Source organism: Lynx rufus, unplaced genomic scaffold (assembly GCF_022079265.1).
Source record: "Lynx rufus isolate CCGP_SWC_20201006 ecotype Redwood Valley unplaced genomic scaffold, mLynRuf1.p SCAF_5, whole genome shotgun sequence".
Classification (NCBI taxonomy): Eukaryota; Metazoa; Chordata; class Mammalia; order Carnivora; family Felidae; genus Lynx; species Lynx rufus.
Genome location: NW_025814867.1, coordinates 76648426 through 76670767, shown reverse-complemented (window position 1 = coordinate 76670767; position 22342 = coordinate 76648426). Strand labels below are relative to the sequence as shown.

Below are 22342 nucleotides of genomic sequence, written 5' to 3'. Positions count from 1 at the left end.
AGACACCCACACACCCACCCCGGTTACTTTCCCGCTCAGCAAGGCGGGGCTGCAGTCCCCTGCAGGACTGGGGCGGGCGGGCGCGCTCAGGGCCGGCGGGCCTTGGTTACCGCGGGCGGCGAAGCGGCGTGGCTGGCGTCTCGGGGGCCGGCGGCTAGAGCTCCGGAGGCGTGGCTGAGCGGCCGCACCTGGAGCGGGTGGCTTGCCCTGGGGTAGTGCGCGCGAGCGTGAACGTGCGCGCGCCTCCGAGGGGCCTCTGTGCCCCCTCCGGGAGGTGTGTACTGGGGGAAACGTGACCCGCTCGAGGGGAGACGCTGTGTGTGCGAGAAAACCTCGCTGGCGGATGCGCAGGGACCGGCCCCCCGAGCGGTTAGGGTGGGCGTGTCCTCGGTGCGCCCGGCCCTCGGTGGAGTTCTCCAGACGACCCAGCTCGGCTGGAAGTGTGTGTGGGAAGCGCGCGCGCAAGCCGCTGTGCGTGTGAACACCAAGCCGCCAAGGCGTGTGTGTGTTCATAATGGCCGTCCGTCGGTTGGGGTTGGTCTCGGAGGAATGAATGAGTGTGTGTCAGAGACTCGCTGTGACAGGAGGGGACGCCGCTAGTGTGTGGGAAGAGGCCAGGCTAGCATCGGCCGGCGCCGGTCGGCGCGCGCGTGTGTGTGCGCGTGCGTGTGCGCGTGGGGACGCGGCGCGCGCCGCGGCGGAGGGAGGCGGGCGGCGGCAGGCCCAGCCCCCGGTCGCAGCGCCCGGGGCGGCTCCTCTGCGAGCCTGGGACCGCCGTGCTCCCGCCACCACCACCACCGCCGCCGCCACCGCCACGCGCTGGCGTGACTCCCGGCCCGCGCCCTCCCACGTCTGCAGACTGCTCGGCTTTTTGCCCGCCCAGACGCCGCTTCTCCCGGCTCCCGGCCTCGGCTCCGCGGAGGGAGCGGAAATGAGTGCGGCGTCGGCGTCGGCGTCCGAGCGGGGTTGGAAGAGCGAGAAAGTGGACGAGGCTCAGGCCCTGGCGCGGAGTTGCGCTGCCCGAAGACCAGACTTCCAGCCGTGCGACGGGCTCTCCATCTGTGCCACGCACAGCCATGGCAAGTGCTTCAAGCTGCACTGGTGCTGTCACCTAGGATGGTGTCACTGTAAGTCGAGCCGCGTCTCCCCTCCTTCCGCCGCCGTCCCAGGGCGCTCGGTGTCCCGGGTCGCGGTTGCCACTCTGCGGTCGCGGGACTCGGCTCGGCGGGGACTATCCAGCTGCTAGCTGGAGCCACCCTGGGCTCCCGGCGGGCAGGCGGGAGCTGCCCGAGGCGCCGGACGCCTCGGTTGGCGCTGCCTTGGCAACGAGATGAAATCCCGTGGGGAGCTTAGCTTTAGCCACTTCTGCAAAAGGGGATCTCCCCGTCCCAGGAAAACTGGAGGTTTTTTTTTTTTTTCCCTTGCTTTTTTATCTGAAATGACCAGGCACTGTGTTGAGAAATGGTAGAGCGCCGTCAGAGTTGACAGCCAGAGGGGAGCCTTTTTTCAGGGCTAGTGGAAATGCTCCCCTTTCTCACTTTTGTTTTTTCAGGCTGCTCGTTAAAAGAGCCCTTGGAAATCGAATTGTGGCCCATTTATTGTATCCAAATTGAGAAAACACTGAAGTGTAAGAGAAAGCTTCCGAGAAGTTAATATTAACAGTTTGGAAGGGTGAACTCCTTCAATACCTAGTTGTAGCGTATAGAGCCAATATATGAGACTGTTTTAAAATTACGAAATAAAATAAATGAAAGTAAGCTTTAATAATCTCAAACCAATTTACAAAAGCCAGAGCTAACTGGTCTAGACCTTTTCTCTATGTTTATCCTGCCTGTGATTTTTAAAACGTATTAAACTTAAGTAGCCATTTAATCAGAATTCCACAATTTGATTAGTTCACGATATTAGGCCTGCTGTATCCAATAAATCATCATTTAAAGAAATATGTTATAAACTTAAGTTTCAACATACCCTTATAATAGAGGTTTTTGGAGTGTTTATTCAGGACACAAATTCTGGAAGTGATCTTAAGTTAAAATTGTTTTTTCCTTGTTGGTTAGGAAAAAATGGCTCCCAACAAGAGATGCAGTACATTGACAAGTCCTTGTTTACGTTAATTGAACACAGGGGGATATTTTAAATTGAATTTATGATTTGAAGAATAGGAGAATTCTTGCCTTTTCTTTACATTGAACAGTATTGATTTTTTGGTGTTGTCTGCTGAAGGGTCAGGTTCTTCCTATATTTCATTATTCCTATTGCTCTCAGATCATTCCTCATTATAAAGCATCATTTCAGTGGGGGACAGGATACAAAGTTGGAAGTAGCAACTGTAAGAAACCTGTGATGCTGAAGTGCACAAGTACGATGAATCTGGTGAGAGTCCATTTTCTAGGGAGGTATAGAATCATAGTACAGAATATGAGGAACATTAAAGACGGTCAGGTCAGTGCCTGTCTTATTTCAGCAGTCTCTCCACTAAGTACCAACATTCCTGATAGGAACCTTGATTCTTAAAAATAGTCTCATATGGAGCTAAAATCAGTTACTTTCTAACTTCTTTCCACTGGTCTTATTTCTACCTTATGAAATCATGTAGAACAGTCTAATCCTTTTTTAGATCATGTTTTTTTTTTTTTCCCAGCCCTTCAGATATACATATGAATATTCCACGGACATAGACTGTCTTCTCTCTGTATTCCCAGCCATTGTCACAATGTCTGGCCTGAAATAGATTTGAAATTCATGTTCGTTGAGTGACTGAATGAAAGTAGCCATCGTTTTCCTCTCGGGCATTGTTTTGTCCTGTTTATAAATCTCTAGTCCCTTCTGCCTCTCCTTGTGTGGAATAGTATCCAGGCTCCAGAGCATCCTGGTTGTTCTTTTCTGAATTTGTGCCAGTATGGTTGTGATCCTTTGAAGACTGTGACCCTTAGAAGGGTACGTAATATCCCAATTGTGGTTTGAGTCGAGCAGGACTGCTGTCTCCCATGTGTGAGATACTGCTACTGCTGCATCTAGCAGCACATTAGCTTTTCTCATATCCTCATCATATTGAGCTTGCTGCTGTCAGATTGAACTAAGATTGCTGTCGACTAAAGACATTAAGCCCCTTTTTTGTTTGTTTTACGTACATGGCAGTTAAGTCATGATGCTTGCCCATTGCACAGTTATATATGGATTTCTTTGGACTCTGATACCTTAGATGTTTTTCCCCATTAAATTTCATCTTCATTAGAATTATCCATTTATCTGGCTTATCGTTTTTTCAGATCCCAGCTCTTTCTTAGTCCATATTTGAGCCCCCTAGTTTCATGTGAGTCATATATGGGATGCCAACAGTAGTATAGTAACCTTTTGCATCTTCATTCAAATTATCGATAAAATTGTTGAATAGGAGAAGGCCACATACAAGAATCCTGAAGCTCACAGGTAGGACTGACCTTTAAGTTGATGGCAGTTCATTAAGAAGCACTCATTGTTATGGTCATTCAAATAATTAGCTAGCCACTTAGTATTGTATTTATCTTATCCATGTGGTATAATGAGAGCCTGGTCATATACCTTGTTGAAATCCTACCTTTTTGATATCTGACACTATTTATATTGCTTCTTTTTAATACGTGATCTATCTATAAACACACTCTCTAAAGAAGAAAGGAAATTTGATTAGTCTGGTTATTTAGTTTGGCTCCACAAATGCTTACCATTTTCTTTTCTTAGGGATTAGAAGCTATTTTTTAAATAAAATATCTGAATTAGGAAAGGATTGATGTCGAGTCTACTGGACTGTCGTCAGTTCTTTTCTTTAAAAATCAGATCTACATTTATTTGCTTGTTTCCAGTCTTTGGCAACCCTCCGGGTATCCATGCTTCCTCCACTGGCAGCAATTCAGTGATCACATTCACAAGAAGCTTCATTTCATTGAGAGCAGCACCAAGGTGCTTTGTTACAGTCTTCTGTCCTATACTGGGAATCAATTCTTTCTATCCCTTTTTTAGTCCAAATATCATTTTTCTTGAAAAGATGCAGAGCTCACACATTTGAGAAGTTCTACTTTCTTTTTGGCACTCACAAACATTACAGCATCAGTCCTAAGCTGAATTTTTAAATTCTGTTTAATGTATATTGAGCACTTTTTTCTTTGTGAGACATTATTATGGAAGTTAGGGATATAAATATGAATACAGCTGGACCGTGCCATTTAAGCAGAGTATAAGGATGTGATTAATACTATATTTATTTTTGTATTCCTTTAAAATCACAAATGAGGGACATCTGGGTGGCTCAGTCGGTTAAGTGTCCGACTTCAGCTCAGGTTATGATCTCATGGTTCATGGGTTCGGGCCTGCGTCAGGCTCTGAGCTGACAGCTCAGGATTCTGTGTCTCCCTCTCTCTCTGCCCCTTCCCTGCTTGCACTCTGTCTCTCAAAAATAAATAAACATAAAAAAATTTTTTAAATAAAATCATAAATGGTAAGGGTGAGAAAACTATCAACTTGTTCACCAAATCAGAAAATGGTAAAATGAGAGGACCACTTTGATATTTGAGAGAGGAATTTCAGAACAAATGAAGAAAGTTCAGTTATATATGGTTCGTGTTAAACTTGTGAAATTCATAACCTTAGGAAATAGAAAAGACTAAAAATATATACATGTTCATAAAAGACATACAAAACATGTATATATTCATAGATGTGGTACTTGATGTATTATTAAAGGAAATAGCGTTTGGATAATGGCAGAGTTTGAGAATCATGTCTGGGAGGAAAACTATGATACGTACTGTAGGTGTCACTATTAAAAATAGGTTATTTAGTTGAAGAAACTATGGCCCTGAATGTGTAACTTTTTTTCTTCCCCCGGTAAAGAGCGATATTGGATGGAATTACTGAGTGAAGGATTCCAAGAGGAGTTTTGAGAGGAAAAAAAAGACATAGCTTGGCTAGGGAAGAGGAATGGGAAAGAATAAATCACATGCAGATAAAAAGTAGATTTTGTGGCAAGAATAGGTAGAACATGTAGAAGGCATAACAAATTAGATTGTTGAAATGAACAGGGAAGGTGGGTAGTCTGAGGTTTCAGTTGATAGAGACCTTAACATGATAGCAGTGATATGGGCAGTAGAGGAATGAAACTAGCAAGGGAGATTATTTTGTTATTATTATAAAATAGAAATTCATTCAATAATATCAATAAATGGATTGGAATAGATTATTAATTTGGAGATAGAGGAAGAGAAAAGTTATAAAGGATAACTTCTAGACTTCCGCCTCATGCATATAGGATGGATGGTAGTGCCATTCATTCACTAACAAAAAGAAAATATTAAAGAAGAGCTAGGGTTTGGCTGAGCATGGATTGTGAATCCAGTTTTGAATCATGAATCCTGGGAGACCAGGAATTCAGTTTTGGATCTGTTGAGTTTAAGCTGCCTTGTCATCACATAGTAATAATGTGAGTAGGCAATTGGATGCAGGGATCTAGAACTTAGAGGAGAGGTCTTCACTAGAGATAAAATAGAAGTCATTTACTTATTTTTAGATTACAGTTGTGGCCATGGTGAAGCCAGAAGATCACCAAGGGAGGGACTGTGGTATGAGAAATGAAAATCTTTAGGCTTTCCCTTTAGAATGCTAATATTTAGAACACTAATATCTGGGTACAGGAGGATCAGCTTGCAGCAGAGTCCGGGAGGGAAGAAAAATATGGAAAGTTATTTTTTTGCATATTTTATTGCAGAAGCAGAGGGAAATGAGTGTTTTAAGAAACAGTATGAAAATTAGGGGTGCCTGGCTGGCTTAGTTGGAGTGTGTGGCTCTTGATCTCGGGGTGGTGAGTTTGAGCCCCATGTTGGGTATAGAGATTACTTAAAAATAAAATCTTTAAAAAAAGAAAGTATGAAGATTAAATCAGTTTTCGGCAGCTTATTTCTTAGAAATTGGCAAAATATACAAATAGTGATTTTCTTTATTGCTGAAGAAGAGGGTAAAAGGTTTAGTCTCACAACAGTAACTTCAAAAATATATTTAATTGCAGGGGCACCTGGGTGGCTCATTAGGCATCTGACTTCAGCTCAGGTCATGATCTCACAGCTCCTGGGTTCGAGCCCTGTGTCAGGCTTCTGTGCTGACATGACAGCTCAGAGCCTGGAGCCTGCTTTGGATTCTGTGTCTCCCTCTCTCTCTGCCCCTTCCCTGCTCACACTCTGTCTCTCTCTCCTTCAAAAATAAATAAACATTAAAAAAAAAGAATATATTTAATTGCAGTATTAGTCAAAGCTATTTGAGACAGTAAATTCTTCAAACTAGAAAGAAAAGAATAGAATGACAGGAGCTGAGAATTAGGACACAGAAATTACAGTTAATATTTATTGAGTGATTACTTTGTACCAGAGTAAGCTTATTATGCTAAGCACTAAATAGACAATTATGTTATTATGTCCATTCTACAATTGAGGAAGGAGGCTTAGGGAAGTTAAGCTAGTAAAAGTAGAGCCTGGATTTGGATCCAGGCCTGTCTGATTCTAGGACCGAGACTCTTAACCACCATAGGTTCTACAGAGTAATTTAAAATTAATGCACAAAATCAACAGTTTTTGGCTCCACCAAAGCCAGTGATGGGAAAAATTGTTAAGAAATGAGTGGAAAATTGTAACACTTGCAAAAATGAAATACAGAAGAATGAGAACTGTAAAGAGGTCATGAGATGTGATGGGGAATGACATCTAAGTTAAGAGTTAAGGAAGAAAAAGTGATTAGAAGGTGACAGGGGTGGGTGGGTAGTGTACGTGGTATGATGTTGGTGCCACCAGCAGAACTCAGAGTTGGCTTAATAAAATCACATAATAGATTAGTTCAGTTTTTTGCAGAAGACATCTTAAAAGATGTCTGTCTTTTTCAGATTGAAAGCAGGAAGAGTGGGACTTGATGTAGTCTAATAGATGGTATTAACATATCTAAAGAAAGACTGTCGCAGCAGAAGGTGGATGGGCAGCATGGAAATATAGAAAAATGGGTATTGGAGAGGCAGAATTTGGAAGTGTTTTTTTCAGAACTGTTCAGAGAAGGTGATAACACTGCCTAGAACTTAAATATCTGGTCTGTATGATTGGACTGTCCTACAAACATTTGGCTATAAGTTGGTTTCCTATTTATCGATTTTCTGTAGAGAGAGGAGCTGATTAGAGAATTTAACTCTTAGGACCTTTTAGCAAATATACTTGTCTCCACTAGGTAGTGTATTAGCATTGTGGTTTTTGTGTCATTGTATTTGTTTTGGTTTCCTGCTTCTACACAACTTAGGGTAAACCCACAAAATCAAGTTCTGACTTAGCCAGGGTAATGCCTGCTGGTTTTCCTAAGGGGCATCTCAATCATATCAATAGCAGTTGCTACAGAAAAATATATTTAAGAAGTTTGATGGTGAAAACTATCAAAAAAAAATGGAGTGGTAGTTTTATTGGATGAAGGAGTCAGCGGAAGCTTTTTTTTCCCCCTAAGAATGAGGCTTCTTATCATGTCTAGTGGCTGAAGGAAGAGGATATGGAGTTAAGAAGACAAATGTGACATGAAGTTCTGAGTGAGATTCCTCAAAGCCTTTCAAAGAAAGAGAAAACTGATGGGTGTTTTTCCATCCACATGGTGCTTCAATCATAACACACATCAACTTCAACAACAACAATAACGGTGCTTATTGCAGGCATCTCTTTTTGCATGCAATCTTTATATTTGCAGGCATCATCTTTCTGCATGTGTCACCTCACTTAAACCTTAGAACAACCCTGTGAGGTAGGTATTGCTACTACCGTCATTTTTTAGATTAGGAAACTTGCTGAAGGTTACCTGTAGTCACTTTGGCTGTATATGGCAAATGTACATCAGAATCTTACAAACCAAGTGCCAACCAGGGCTCTGGGGCATTTGGTTCCACCCAGGGTACAGTGAGGATGACTTTCAGCTGTTTTAAATTCTTTCTGGAATAAGCAGGAATTCAGTAAATAAAGTAAAATAAGAACGGTTTCTGATTTTAAAAGAAGGGCAATTGTATGCAATATGAGCATTTTCAGAGTGGTTGCAAACACTATAAAAACTGTGCTTTTAAAAACTACTTAACAGTGTATTGTATAACATGAATCTTCAGTCACCTCATATCCTCAGCTGATCCCTAACTGGTGCAAACCCTTTTGGTTGTTGTTAGATTTGCATGCATACCATTAATTATTGCTGGCTTCCAAGCCTGTTGCATTTAGGGATTTGAACTGGATAGCTTTTGAGGATGTTTCTGTGGTAATTTCCTACATTCCAAGACCCCCATTTTGTTTAGGTTTATTCTCTCATACTGTAGAATTTCATTTATTAAAAGAATATTATAGAGAAATGTTATTAATTCCAAACAATAGTAGTAACATATGTTTAACAATCAAAAGTTGTCTAGTAGAAGATTTGCTTTCTTGAAAAATAAAGAATGGTTTATACATAAAATGAGGAACGCACAGTGTAATCCTAGAAGGGACAAGGGCCATGGAGTCTGATACACCTTAATTGGAATCATGGTTCCTCCATTTATTGGCAGTGTGACCTTGGACAGGTTAGTCAACCTCTCTCAGTCAGTCTTAATGTTCCCTCTGGAAAACAGGAATAGAGGTTCCTATTTCACAGGGTGGTTGTGAGGATTAAGTGACACACGCAAAGTACTTAGTGCAAGTATTTAGTAAAAGTGGCTTGAGCCCCTCCTCAAGAAAACCAAACAAACAATATATAGAAATACCAGCTAGTATAATCATCCTGAGGGCAGGCTCTGGCTTGGACTTGGTGTTTGAATGCTGGATCTGCCCACTTGACCAGTTATATGGTTTGAGGGAAGTTAACCTCTTTCAGTTTCCTCACTTTTAATATAGAGATAATAATAGCACCAGTTTCATGGTGTAATGACTGCCAGTCTCCAGCTCCTTCTCCCTTCCACAAATGTTTAATGTTTAATCTGAAGTTCACTTTGTGACCATACTCATTTGTTCAAACACTCAAAACAGCAAAGGTAGTATATACATTGTGAAAAATATATTTAGAAATTAATCAGTTTTTTGTTACCCTCCATTGGAAGGTCTGTTTTGTAATAGTTACTATGTGATGATTATCTACTTCTTGTCATGAAATCTGACAATGTACTCCAACTCCCATGCCCCTCCTGCATCCTGTTTTCCACCATTGTTTAAGCAATGGATAGTTCTGGTTTATTAGATATACCAGTTAATAGCTTTCATATATAGCAAATAAGGGTCAGAAGGTTTCAAAGGATCAGAATATTATAAAAGTTACATTGTATTAAAGTGAAATGAACATGTTTAATTTTAATGATTTAGAAGCTTTGTTAGGATCCTGTGGTCATACTTGGCCATCATTTGGAATGCTGATTTTATATGGAAAAATGGCCAAAGTACTAGTTGATACAGTAGTCCTGGCTGCTAGAATGTTGGACAAAGGACACTTAATTGTAGTCTTTGCAAATTACTTTACTTAGGTTGACAGAATTTTCATTCTGTGTTTCTCCTGTTATAATTGTTGGTTCTTCAATTTTCTGATAGTTAACAATATTCTGTAAGCACACTGCCAAAAACGTTAAGTACCGGAGTGCCAACAATATATAATAAATCCCTCCAGCTGTGTCTGCACAATGCCCTAAAACAGTCCTTTCAGGACAAATTCTTTAAACTTGCCTAGTGCTTATAAAACTAGATTATTTTGGTGTGATACAGATGTGTATTTCTTCCTCTGTATCTCATTACAACAGACTTTAGTGAAATAAAAACACTGAGAGTGTAATGATTTGGTATTTTCAGCATGCCTTTCTTAAGAATGAGGACATTTTCCTATATAATTACAATACTAGTCACATCTAAGATAATTAACACGAACTCAGCAGTGCTATCTGATATACAGTTTCCTTAATTGTCAAAAAATGACTTTTATAGCTGACTTTTTAAAAAATTCAGGGTCCAATCAAGATTCATACATCGGATTTCATTATTATATCGTTTTAGTTTCTTTTAATCATTCTAGAATAATCACACTTTTGGGGGGATGACATTGAAATTTTTGAACAATCCAAGTTAACTGCCTATAGCATTTCCCATATTTTAAGTTTGCCTAATTGTTTAATCATGATTAGATTTAGGTTAACATTTTCATTGAGTTATTACAGAGGTGATATTGTATCCTATCACGTGAGAAGACATAGAATGTTGAGGTGTTCCACTACTGCTAATGCTAAGGTGGTAACTGACAAGTCTTTTATAAAGATACATTTCCCCTTTATTGTTTTTCTTTTTAAAAACCTTTTTTATTCCTTTTGTTTTTAGCATACTATCTGTGGGATACTTTGACAATGAATATTCTGTTCTCTAACAGACTTTATCCTAGTGATTTTAGTATTGACTGAGGAGTCTTAAGTGGATCACTTATTACATTGGTGGTTGCATAACAGTGATTTTCTAATTCTGCCATTCTTTCTACCATTGATGGAATTGTTTTATAAAAAAGAGGTTGGGGGGGCACCTGGGTGTCTCAGTTGGTTAAGTGTCCGACTCTTAATTTTTCGCTCAGGTCATGATCTCACAGTTTGTGATATCAAGCCCTCATGTGGTACTCTGCCCTGACAGCACTGAGCCTGCTTGAGATTCTCATTCATTCATTCATTCCCTCTCCCTCCCCCTCTCCCCTCTTTGTGCGCATGCGCTGTTCTGTCTCTCAAAATACATAAATACACCTTTTTTTAAAAAAAAAAAAGAAGAGGGTTTTCTTTTCTACCTGCATACCATCTTTTTTTAAGTATTACTATAGATTACTTGCTTCTCTTTTATTTGTTATAAGTAAACATCATAACTCTTGATGCTCAAACTGTCTTAAATTTGGTCAGTGAGAGCCCCTTCAAGCTGGCTTCTGTGTCCTTTTGACATGTTCCTGTCAGTTTTTTGAGTACTTCCCTATTTTCTGGAACAAATTGTTCCAGGCTTACCTAGTAATTTCTGTGCCTCAGACCAGAAATGCATTGTTTTTCTAAGGATCCCAGATTCCTTTTAGTGATGAATGGCATGGAAACCATTATCTGGGCTTTTGGTGTGCTTATTTCTCCTGAGATGTTACTGCATTTAGGCCCGTTCAGTGGATAGGGTGTGTGTGTGTGTGTGTGTGTGTGTGTGTGTGTGTGTGTGTGTGTGTGTGTCTGTCCGTCCGTCCATCCGTCCGTGTGTGTCCGCCCATGCCCATTCCCATCACCTTTCCCCAATACATATTTGTACCTTGCTTCTCTCTGAGTAAAAATCCTGGTTTCCAATACATCATAATATTTACTCATTTCCTTTATTCTCAGCTACACACAGGATAGTGTAGGGATTAGTACGTTAGTACCACTACCAACAACAAACTGATGAATAAAGTTCAAGAATCTTTGCATGTTTTGGTCTTTAGACTATATCCTAGGAACAATGTATAGTCAGAGCACTCTGTTCAAAAGTTTCTTGAGTTAATTTTTTTTTTCTGTGTTATCAAGTTCATTGGTTTCTGATTCTAATCAATTTCATGTTCACATTTTAATTTTTTTTAAATTGAACTTTTTATTTAGAAATAACTTATAGCTTTACATGCAGTTGTGAGAAATAATACAGAGATCTGGTATATCCTTATCCAGTTTCCCAGTGGTAGCATCTTGCAAAACTGTACTATGGTGTCACAACCAGGAAATTGACATTGATACAGCCAAAATAATATTTCCATCATTGCAAGACACCTCGTGCTGCCCTTTAATTAATGTTTATTTTCAAGAGAGAGAGAGAGACAGAGGGTGATCAGGGGAGGGTTAGAGAGAGGGGGAGACACAAAATCTGAAGCAGGCTCCAGGCTTCGAGCTGTCAGCACAGAGCCCGATGATGCAGGGCTCAAACTCACAAACTATGAGATCATGGCCTGCGCCAAAGTCGGATGCTTAATTGACTGAGCCACCCAGGCGCCCCTGGTGTTGCCCTTTTATAGACATACTTTCCCTCTTGCCCCAGCCCCTCATTAATCTCTGGCAATCACTAATCTGTTCTCCGTTTCTATAATTTTGTCATTTCCAGAAGGTTTTATAAATGAAATCATACAGTATGTAACCTTTTGGGATTGGCTTTTCTTCACTCAGCATTATCTCTGAAGATTCATCCACGCTGTTGAGTGTATCAATAATTTGTTCCTTTGTACTGCTGAGTAGTATTCCATGGCATACATGTACCATAGTTTAATCATTCACACATTGAAAGGCATTTTGTGTTGCTAGTTTGTAGTTATAAATAAAGCTGACATAAACAAACGTGTACAGTTTTCTGTTTGAGCAGAAGTCTTCATTTCTCTGGGATAAATGCCCAGGAGTGCAACTGCTGGGTTGTATGGTAGTTGCATGTTTAGTTTTTTAAGAAGCTGCTAAACCATTTTCCATAGAGGTTGCCCCATTTTATATTCCCACCCACAATGTATGAGTGATCCAGTTTCTTCGCCACATTCTTGTCAGCATTTGGTGGTGTTGCTCTTTTTATTTCACTTTTATTTCAGTCATTCTGATAGGTGTGTACTGATAGTTCATTTTGATTTTAATCTGTATTTACCTATTAACATTCATGTGCTTATTTGCCTTTTGTGTATCCTCTTTGGTGAAATACATTTTATCTTTTTTTTTTTTAGGACTTTACTTTCTTTTTTTTTTTTTTTTTTTTAATTTTTTTTTTTTCAACGTTTATTTATTTTTGGGACAGAGAGAGACAGAGCATGAACGGGGGAGGCACAGAGAGAGAGGGAGACACAGAATCGGAAGCAGGCTCCAGGCTCTGAGCCATCAGCCCAGAGCCCGACGCGGGGCTCGAACTCACGGACCGCGAGATCGTGACCTGGCTGAAGTCGGACGCTTAACCGACTGCGCCACCCAGGCGCCCCAGGACTTTACTTTCTTAGAGCAGTTTTAGGTTTACAGAAAAATTGAGTTGGAGGTACAGAGATTTCTCACATATTTTGCTGCCACACATGTGCAGCCTCCCCTACTCTACTATCAATATCACTCATCAGAGCAGTACATTTTTTACCAAAAGTGAACCTCCATTGACACATCATAATCACCTTGACTATAGTTTACCTTATGGCTCAATCTTGGTATTGTACATCCTATTTGGACAAATGTATAAAGACCTATATCCATCATAATATCACTGCCCTAAAAATCCCTTCTGCTCTGCCTCTTTATTTCTTCCCACATGTCCCTGGCAATCACTGATCTTTTTATCTCCATAGTTTTGCCTTTACCATAATGTCATATAATTGGAATCCTACAGTAGCCTTTTTAGATTGGTCTTTTTCACTTAGTCATATGCATTTTAAGGTTCCTTCATGTCTTTTCATGTCTTGATAGCTCGTTTTTTTTTTTTTAGTGCTGAATAATATTCCATTGTATGGATGTATTCCATTTTATTTATTCACCTACTGAAGGATATCTTGGTTCCTTCTAAGTTTTGGCAGTTACAAATAAATCTGTTGAAAATACCCATATGTGGGTTTTTGTGTGGATGTTTTTTGACCTCCTTTGGGTAAATACCAAGGAGGGAGCACTATTGCCAGATTCTATGGTAAGAGTATGTTTAGTTTCCTAAGAAACTGACAAGCTGTCTTCCCACCAGCAGTGTATGAGATTTCTTATTGCTCTGCATCTTTGCCAGCATTTTACGTTGTCAGGGTTCCATATTTTGGTCATTCTAATGAATGTGTAGTGGCATCTCACATTGTTTTAATTTGTGTTTCTATGATGACATATGATGTGGGTGGACATATGATGTGGGATACTCTATGTGGAGTATCTTTGACATGCTTATTTGCCATCTGCATATCATCTTTGGTGAGTTGTCTGTTAAGATCTTTGGCCCACTTTTAAATCAGAGTTTTAAGAGTTCTTTGTGTATTTTGGGGGCACCTGGGTGGCTTAGTCAGTTGGGCATCTGACTTCGGCTTAGGTCATGATCTCACAGTCTGTGAGTTCAAGCCCCGCGTCGGGCTCTGTGCGGACAGCTCAGAGCCTGGAGCCTGCTTCGGATTCTGTGTCTCCCTCTTTCTCTGCGCCTCTCCTGCTTGCTCTCTGTGTCTCTCACTCTCAAAAATTAATAAACATAAATTTTTTAAAAATTTAAAAAAGTTCTTTGTACATTTTGGATAATAATCCTTTATCAGATATGTGTAATTCTTTTTATTATGTATTACTGAATTTTATTTGCTAATAGCTTTGTAAGGATTTTTATGTCTATATTTATGATGGGTGTTGGTCTGTAGTTTTCTTTTTTGTATTCTCTTTGGTTTTGGTATCAGGGTAATAAAGGTTCATACAATGAATTGAAAAGTTTTCCTCTCTTTTTTCTGAAATAAAGTGTTTAGAAATGATGTGAATTTTTCTTTTAACATTTGGTGAATTCTCTAGTGCAACCATCTAGGTCTAGAGATTTTCTTCTTGGGAGTTTTAAATTACTAATTCAATTTCCTTAATAGTTAAGAGGTTCTTCAAATTATTACTAATGAGTAAATTGGGGTAGTTCATTTTTTAAAGGAATTGGTTCATTTCATTCTAAGTTGTCAAATATATATGTGTAGAGTTTTTGTAGTATTTCCTAATTATACTTTTGATGTTTGCATGGTCTGTAGTGATACCCCTTACTTCATTCCTAACATTGCTAATTTGTATCTTTTTTATTCTTTGTCAGTCTGCTAAAGGTCTGTCAATTGTATTGATCTTTTCAAAGAAACAGTTCTTTGTTTCCTTAATTTTCTCTGTTGTTTTTGTTTTCAATGTCTGATTTCTGCTGTTGTGTTTATTATGTCCTTCTGCTTGCTTTGGGTTTGTTTTATGCTGCTTGTTTTAGCTTCTTGAGGATGAGAATTTAAGATTGTTGGTTTGAGATTTTTCCTCTTTTCTAATATATGCATTAAATTTTTTTTAATGTTTATTTATTATTGAGAGAGAGAGACAAAGTGTGAGCAGGGGAGGGGCAGAGAGAGAGGGAGACATAGAATCCAAAGCAGGCTTCAGGCTCTGAGCTGTCAGCACAGAGCCTGACATGGGGCTCCAATTCACAAACCGCGAGATGATGACCTGAGCGGAAGTTGGTAGCCAACAATTTGAGCCACCGAGGCGCCCCTAATATATGTATTTGTTGCTGTAAAATCCCTCCCACAGCACTGCATTAGCTGTGTATCACAGATTTTGAGATGTTTTATTTCCATTTTCATTCGGTTCAGTGTATATTTTGATTTCTTTTGAGACATCTTTCTGACTCATGGATTCCTTAGAAGTGTTGGGAGACTTTTCTGTTATTTTTATGTCAATTGATTTATAGCTTGATTCTATGTGGTCAGAGAATATACTTTGAACAATTTTAATTCTTTTAAACTTGTTGAATTTTGTTTTATGGCCCAGTATATGGCCCAGGTGTCATGGGCAATTGAAAAGAATGGGAATTCTGCTTTTTTGTTGGGTGAAACTCTCTCTATAAATGTCTATTAGATCCTGTTGGTTATTATGTTGTTGCTTATTTTATGTCTATGTATTATGTCAGTTGTCAAAAGAAGAGTGTTGATGACTTCAACTAAATTATGAATTTGTGTATTCTTCTTTCAACTCTGTCAGTGTTTGCTTCAGCTCTGTTGTTTGGTGCATATACATTTAGAATTGTCATTATCAAATGTTCCTCTCTGCTCTGGTAATGTTCTTTGCTCTTAATCCTACTTTACCTGATATAGGTATAACATAACTGCTTTCCTTTGACGTATGCCTCCATAATATATCTTTCCCCTACCTGTTGCAATACCACTGACTAGATTTCTTACACTGTACCTCTTATTCTCATGACTTATTCATTCTGTAACTGGAAGCCTGTACTTGCCACTCCCCTTCACCCGTCTAGCCTATTCTCCCACTGGCAGCCATCAATTCTCTAGGTTTCTAAGTCTAATTTTTAATTTCTAGGTGTGATTCTGCTTTTTGTATATTTACATGGTTTGTGTTTTAGATTCCACATGTAAGTTAAATCATAAAGTATTTGTCTTTCTGTGACTGACTTATTACCTTAGCATAATACTCTCATGTTCCACCCCACATGGCAAGATCTCATCCTTTTTTATGGCTGAGTAATATGCTATTGTACATATATACCACTTTTTCTTTATCCATTCATCTATTGATGGACATTTGGGCTGCTTCCATAATTTTGCTGCTGTAAATAATACTTCAGTAAACATAGGGATGTGTATGTCTTTTTGAATTACTGTTTTATTTTCTTTGGTTAAATACTGAGTGCTAGAATTATTGGGTCATACGGTATTTCTGTTTTTAATATTTTGAGACCTCCATACTGTTTTCCACAGTGGCTGTACCAATTTACATTCCCAGCAGTGCACAAGGGTTCCTTTTCTTCCACATCCTTGTCAGCACTTATTATTGTCTTTTTGATTCTAGACATTCTACCAGGTGTGAGGTAATATCTCAATGTGTTTTTGATTTGCATTTCTCTGATGATTAGAGCATCTTTCCATGTGACTGTTTGATATCTGTATGTCTTCTCTGGAAAAATGTCTATTTAGGTCCTCTGACCATTTTTAATCAGATGCTGATGCTGATGGTTTGGTGTTGAGTTGTATAAGTTCTTTATATATTCTGGATATTAACTCCTTATAGGGTATGTCATTTGCAAATATCTTCTTCCATTCAGTAGGTTGCCTTGCCATTTTGTTGATGGTTTCCTTTGCTCTGCAGAATCTTTTTATTTTAATGTAGTCCCAATAATTTATTTTTGATTTTGTTTCCCTTGCCTTAGGAGACATGTTTAGAAAAATATTGCTACCGCCAATGTCAAAGAAATTACTGCCTGTGTTTTCCTCTAGGAGTTTTATAGTTTCAGGTCTCACATTTAGGCCTTTAATCCATTTTCAGTTTATTTTCGTTTATAAGAAAGTGGTCCATTTTAATTCTTTTGTGTATAGAATCCAGCACCATTTGTTGGAGAGACTGTCTTTTCTCCATTGTGTATTCTTACCTACCTAGTCATAGATTAGTTGATCATTTGTGTCACACTCACACATTTGAGTGTGAGTTTATTTCTGGGCTTTTTATATTCTGTTCTGTTGATCTTTGTGTCTGTTTTTGTGCCAGTACCATACTGTTTTGATTACTACAGCTTTGTATTGTAGTATATCTTGAAATCTGAGATTGTGGTACTTCCAGTTTTATTCTTATTTTTCAAGGTTGCTTTGTCTCTTTGTGGGTCTTTTGTGGTTCCATACAAATAATAGGATTGTTTGTTCTGGTTCTGTGAAAAATGCTGTTGATATTTTGATAGAGATTGCACTGAATCTGTAGATTGCTTTGGGCAGTATGAACATTTTAACAATAGTTTTCCAGTCTATGAGCATGGGATATCTTTTTATTTATTTGTGTCATCTTCAGTTTCTTTCATCAGTGTTTCATAGTTTTCAGAGTATAGGTCTTTAACCTCCCTTGGTTAAGTTTTTTTGGCATTTTATTCTTTTTGGTGCAACTATAAATGGATTTGTTTTCTTAATTTCTCCGTCTGCTACTTCATTATTAATGTATGGAAATGCAACCAATTTGTTGGTATTAATTTTGTATCCTGCAGCGTTACTGAATTGATTTATTACTTCCAGTAGTTTTTTGGTGGAGTTTTTAGGGTTTTATGTATAGTATCATGCCATCTGCAGATAGTGATGGTTTAACTTCTTTCTTTCTAATATGAATGCCTTTTTTTTTTTTCTTGTCTGACTGCCATGGGTAGGACTTCTGTACTGTGCTGAGTAAAAGTGGTGAAGCGGACATCCTTATCTTGTTCCTCGTCTTAGAGGAAAAGCTGTCAGTTTTCCACCATCAAATATGATGTGAACTGCTGTTTTTTCTTATATGGCCTTTATGTTGAGGCACGTTTCCTCTAAACCCATTTTGCTGAGAGTTTTTGTCATCAGTGGATATTTAATTTTGTCAAAGGCTTTTTTGTATCTATTGAGATGATCATACGATTTTTATTCTTTGTCAATGTAGTGTATCACATTTGTGAATGTTAAATCATCTTTGTGTCCTTGGATTTAATCCCACTTGATTGTGGCGAATTATCCTTTTAGTGTATTGTTGAATGCAACTTGCTAATATTTTGTTGAGGATTTTTGCATCTATGTTCATCAGTGATATCGGCCTGTAGAGTGTGTGTGTGTGTGTGTGGGGGGGTGTCTTTGTCTGGTTTTGGTATCAATGTAATGCTGGTCTTGTAAAATGTGTTTGGAAGCCTTTGTTCCTTTTCTACTTCTTGGAATATTTTGAGGAGAATAGGTATTAGCTCTTCTTTAAATGGTAGAATTCACCTGTGAATCCATCTGGTCCTGTACTTTTATTTTTTTGGTAGTTTTTTGATTACCAGTTCAATTTTATTACCAGTGGTTGATCTGTTTAGATTTTCTGTTTCTTCCTGATTCACTTTTGGAAGACTGTATGTTTCTGGGAATTTACTTATTTCTTCTAGGTTGTCTAATTTCCTGGCATAAATTTTTTTTTTGTGGTAGTCTCTTATAATTCACTGTATTTCTGTGGTGTCTCTTGTTCTCTTTTGTTTTCAATTTTCTTTATTTGGGTTCTTTCTCTTTTTTTCTTCATGAATCTGGCTAAAAGTTTATCAGTTTTTTTTTCTTCTCAAAGAACCAGCTCTTGGTTTAATTAATCTTTTTTTGTTTGTTTAGTTTCTATGTCATTTATTTCTGCTTTGGTCTTTATTGTTTCACTTCTCACCTTATGCATTATTCTTTTTCTAGTTTGTTTAGGTGTAAGGTTAGATTGTTTATCTGAGCTTTTATTAGTTCTCAAGTTAGGCCTGTGTCACTCTGTATTTCCTTCTTAGAACTGCTTTTGCCATATCCTAAAGAATTTAGATCATAGTGTTTTCATTTAAATTAAATTTTTTTAACATTTATTTATTTTTGAGAGAGAGAGAAACAGAACATGAAAGGGGGAAGAGAAGAGAGAGAGATAGACACAGAATCTGAAGAGGCTTCAGGCTATGAGCTGTCAGCACAGAGCCCAATGCAGGGCTCAAACCCACGACCTGTGAGGTCATGACCTGAGCTGAAGTCAGACACTTAATTGACTGAGCCACCCAGGTGCTGCTCATTTAAATTTAAAGTGGCTGTCTTATATATAGCATATATTAGTTATGTCTTTTTTAATAATTAAATTTTTTTCTTAATGTTTATTTATTTTTGAGAGATAGAGACAGAGACAGGACATAAGAGGGAGAGAGGCAGAGAGAAAGGGAGATACAGAATCCAAAGCATGGTCCAGACCCTGAGCTGTCAGCACAGAGCCTAACTTGGAGCTCAAAGCCATGAACTGTGAGATCATGACCTGAGCCAAAGTTGGATGCTCAATCCACTGAGCCACCCATATGCCCCATATTAGTCATGTTTTCTAAGCCACTCTGCCAGTCTTTCTATTTTAATTGCTGTGTTTAGACCATTTATATTTAATGTAATTATTGGTAAGTTAGGGATTAGGTCTGCCACTTAATTTTTTGCTTTATTTGGTCTTCCTGTTTTTTGTTTCTCGTTATTTTCCCTGTTTTGCTGTGAGTTACTTGGCCATTTATTTAGAATTTCATCTTGATTTATCTGTAATATTTCTGAATATTCTCTTTACGTAGCTTTTTAAGGTTTGCTGTAGTGACTACATTATATATCTGTAGATTATCGTAGTGTATCAGTGTCCATTTTGAGTGAAGTATAAAAACCTTCCCTTTTTGTCATTGTTTCCTACACTCATTTATAATATAACTATTTTAATATAACTATATCTCTATATACTTAGAACCATGTCACACAGGGTTATAATTTCTGTATTAATTGTCAAATATAATTTAGAAAATTCGGGGTAGAGCAGGTAAGTACTTTTCTACATTTTGCTTATTGTTTTTTATTTTTTCCTTTCAAAAGTTTCTTCTTTTATTATTCCCTTTTTGTTTATAGAACTTTCTTTAGCCATTCTTTTACAATAAGCCTGTTGGTGACAAATTCTGTTAGTTTTTTTTCACATGAGAATGTCTTGATTTCTCCTTCATTTTTGAAGGATATTATTATTATTATTGGGTATAGGATTCAGGATTGATGCTCTTTCCTTTTTGGCACTTGAAAAAATTGTGCTACTTCCTTCTGGCCTCCATGATTTCTTCTTCGTTTTTTTTTTTAATGTTTATTTTTGAGAGACAGAGACACGGTGTAAGCAGGGAAGGGTCAGAGAGAGACGCACACACAGAATCTGAAGCAGGCTCTAGGCTCTGAGCTGTCAGCACAGAGCCCAACATGGGACTCAAACTCACAAACCATGGGATCGTGACCTGAACTGAAGTTGGCCATCCAGGCACCCCATGGCCTTTATGATTTCTGATGAGAAATCCACAGACATTTGTATTTTTTCACCTTATAGGTAAGGAATTTTTTTTCCCCTGGCTGCTTTTAAGATTTGTTTTCTTTTTCTTTAGTTTTCAGAAGTTTGAATATGATGTGTCCTGGCCTGGATTTGTGGGGGCTTACCCTGTTTGTGGTTTGCTCAGCTTCTTGAGTTGGTATAATATGTCTCTAGCCAAATCTGGAAGGTTTTCAGCCATTATTTCTTCAAATAGTTTCTCAGCTCTGCTTTTTTTTTCTTCTGGCAGCTTCATTAATGCAAAACATTAGATGTTGTTGTTATAATCTTGTTATAATCTCATGGCTTCTGAGGCTTTATCCCTTTTTTAAGTCTATATTCTCACTGTTGTTCAAATTGGGTAATTTCTATTGTATCTTCTAGTCCATTGAAACTTTCCTTTTCCATTCTTCTGTTGAGCCCATCCACTGAGCTTTTTGTTTTAGTTGTGTTTTTCAGTTTTCATACTGGTTTGGTTCTTATTTTTCTATTTCTTTGCTGAGACTGTTTCTTTTCTGGGGCTTGCTTTATTTGCCACTGCTTCAAGCATATTTATAATTGCTCACTGAAGTGTTTTTTTGAAATTATGGCTGCTATAAATTCCTTGTCAGATAATTCTGACATCTCTGCCATCTCAGTGTTGGCATCTATTGTCATTTTTCATTCAGTTTGCATTCTCCCTGGGTTTTTGGTGCAACAAGTGATTTTTAGTTGAAACCTGGACTTTTATAAGACTCTTGATTCTTTTTTTAAAGTTTTTTTATTTTGAGAGAGAGAGAGAGAGAGAGCACATTCACAGGAGGGGCAGAGAGAGAGAGAGGGAGGGAAGAGAGAGAGGGAGGGGAGAGAGGGAGGGAGGGAGAGGGGAACCCAAGCGGCTCCACACTGTCAGCATTGGAGCCCAGTGTGGAAATTGAACTCATGAAACATGAGATCATGACCTGAACCAGTCAAGAGTCAGTCACTTAACTGACTGAGCCACCCAAGTGCCCTGTAAGACTCTTGATCTTAAACCCTCAGTTTTTACTGGATATATATATATATATATTTTTTTTTTTGACAGTGCACTATGAAGGGAAAGGGACACTGCCTCATTACTGATAGGAAGAGGTAGAAGTCCAGGCACCATCTTCAGCCTTTACTGACACCTAGTGGAGAGGAGTGTTCCTTGTCTCCTTGTTTCTGGTGGATGGGAGTGGGTTCTGGCTCTCCATGTGGTCTCCACTGGCACCACAGTAGAGATGACCTCATTACCAGACTTTCCACTGGGTCTCTGACACCACCAGGCTGGAGTGTTGAGAAACCTTTCTCTCCAGATTAGAAGTCCAGATTCTTTCTCTCCTCTTGGTCTTTGCTGTCATGGATTGGGTGGAGTACACAGTTTTTTCCCCTGATGTTTGGTTGGAATAGAGTGATAATTGTCTTCAAGTTTTCTGCTCCTTGTCCTTTGGCCAGAGAGAGCAGACATTTGTTGGGGTATCTTTTGTCTGGTTCCATTGGCTTTTTGTGGTTGACATTTTCTCCAACCCTGGCATATAAACCCACACAAAGAAACTGGGAACTAACTGTCATGTTAGTCCCTGAGGACGCTTGGGCCCTGAGGTCACTAACTGGTCAGCCTTCTTTTCTCCCTTGTTAGGAGTCACATTCTTTTATATTTAATGTCTAGGGTTTTTAGTTGTACTTATTAGTAAGGAAGAATAGGAAAAAGTATGTTTACTTAATTTTGCTGGAAGTATTTGTTTCTATTTTCTTGATTTGATTTTAATTTTTGGATACATATTCAAAAATCAAAACTATATAAAAGAATACTGAGAAAAATCTCATTTGTAT

General features: G+C 38.7%; 1 protein-coding gene across 1 annotated transcript in view; it reads left to right on the top strand.

Annotated features, from left to right (window-relative positions):
• Positions 1 to 712: 712 nt before the first annotated feature.
• Positions 713 to 22342, top strand: part of CUNH3orf70 (chromosome unknown C3orf70 homolog) — a 93076-nt gene continuing 71446 nt past the window's right edge. The window contains exon 1 of the mRNA XM_047099713.1: positions 713 to 1127. Within this exon, the coding sequence (XP_046955669.1) occupies positions 932 to 1127 (196 nt within the window). The 5' untranslated portion in view covers positions 713 to 931. The remainder of the gene's footprint in view (positions 1128 to 22342) is intronic.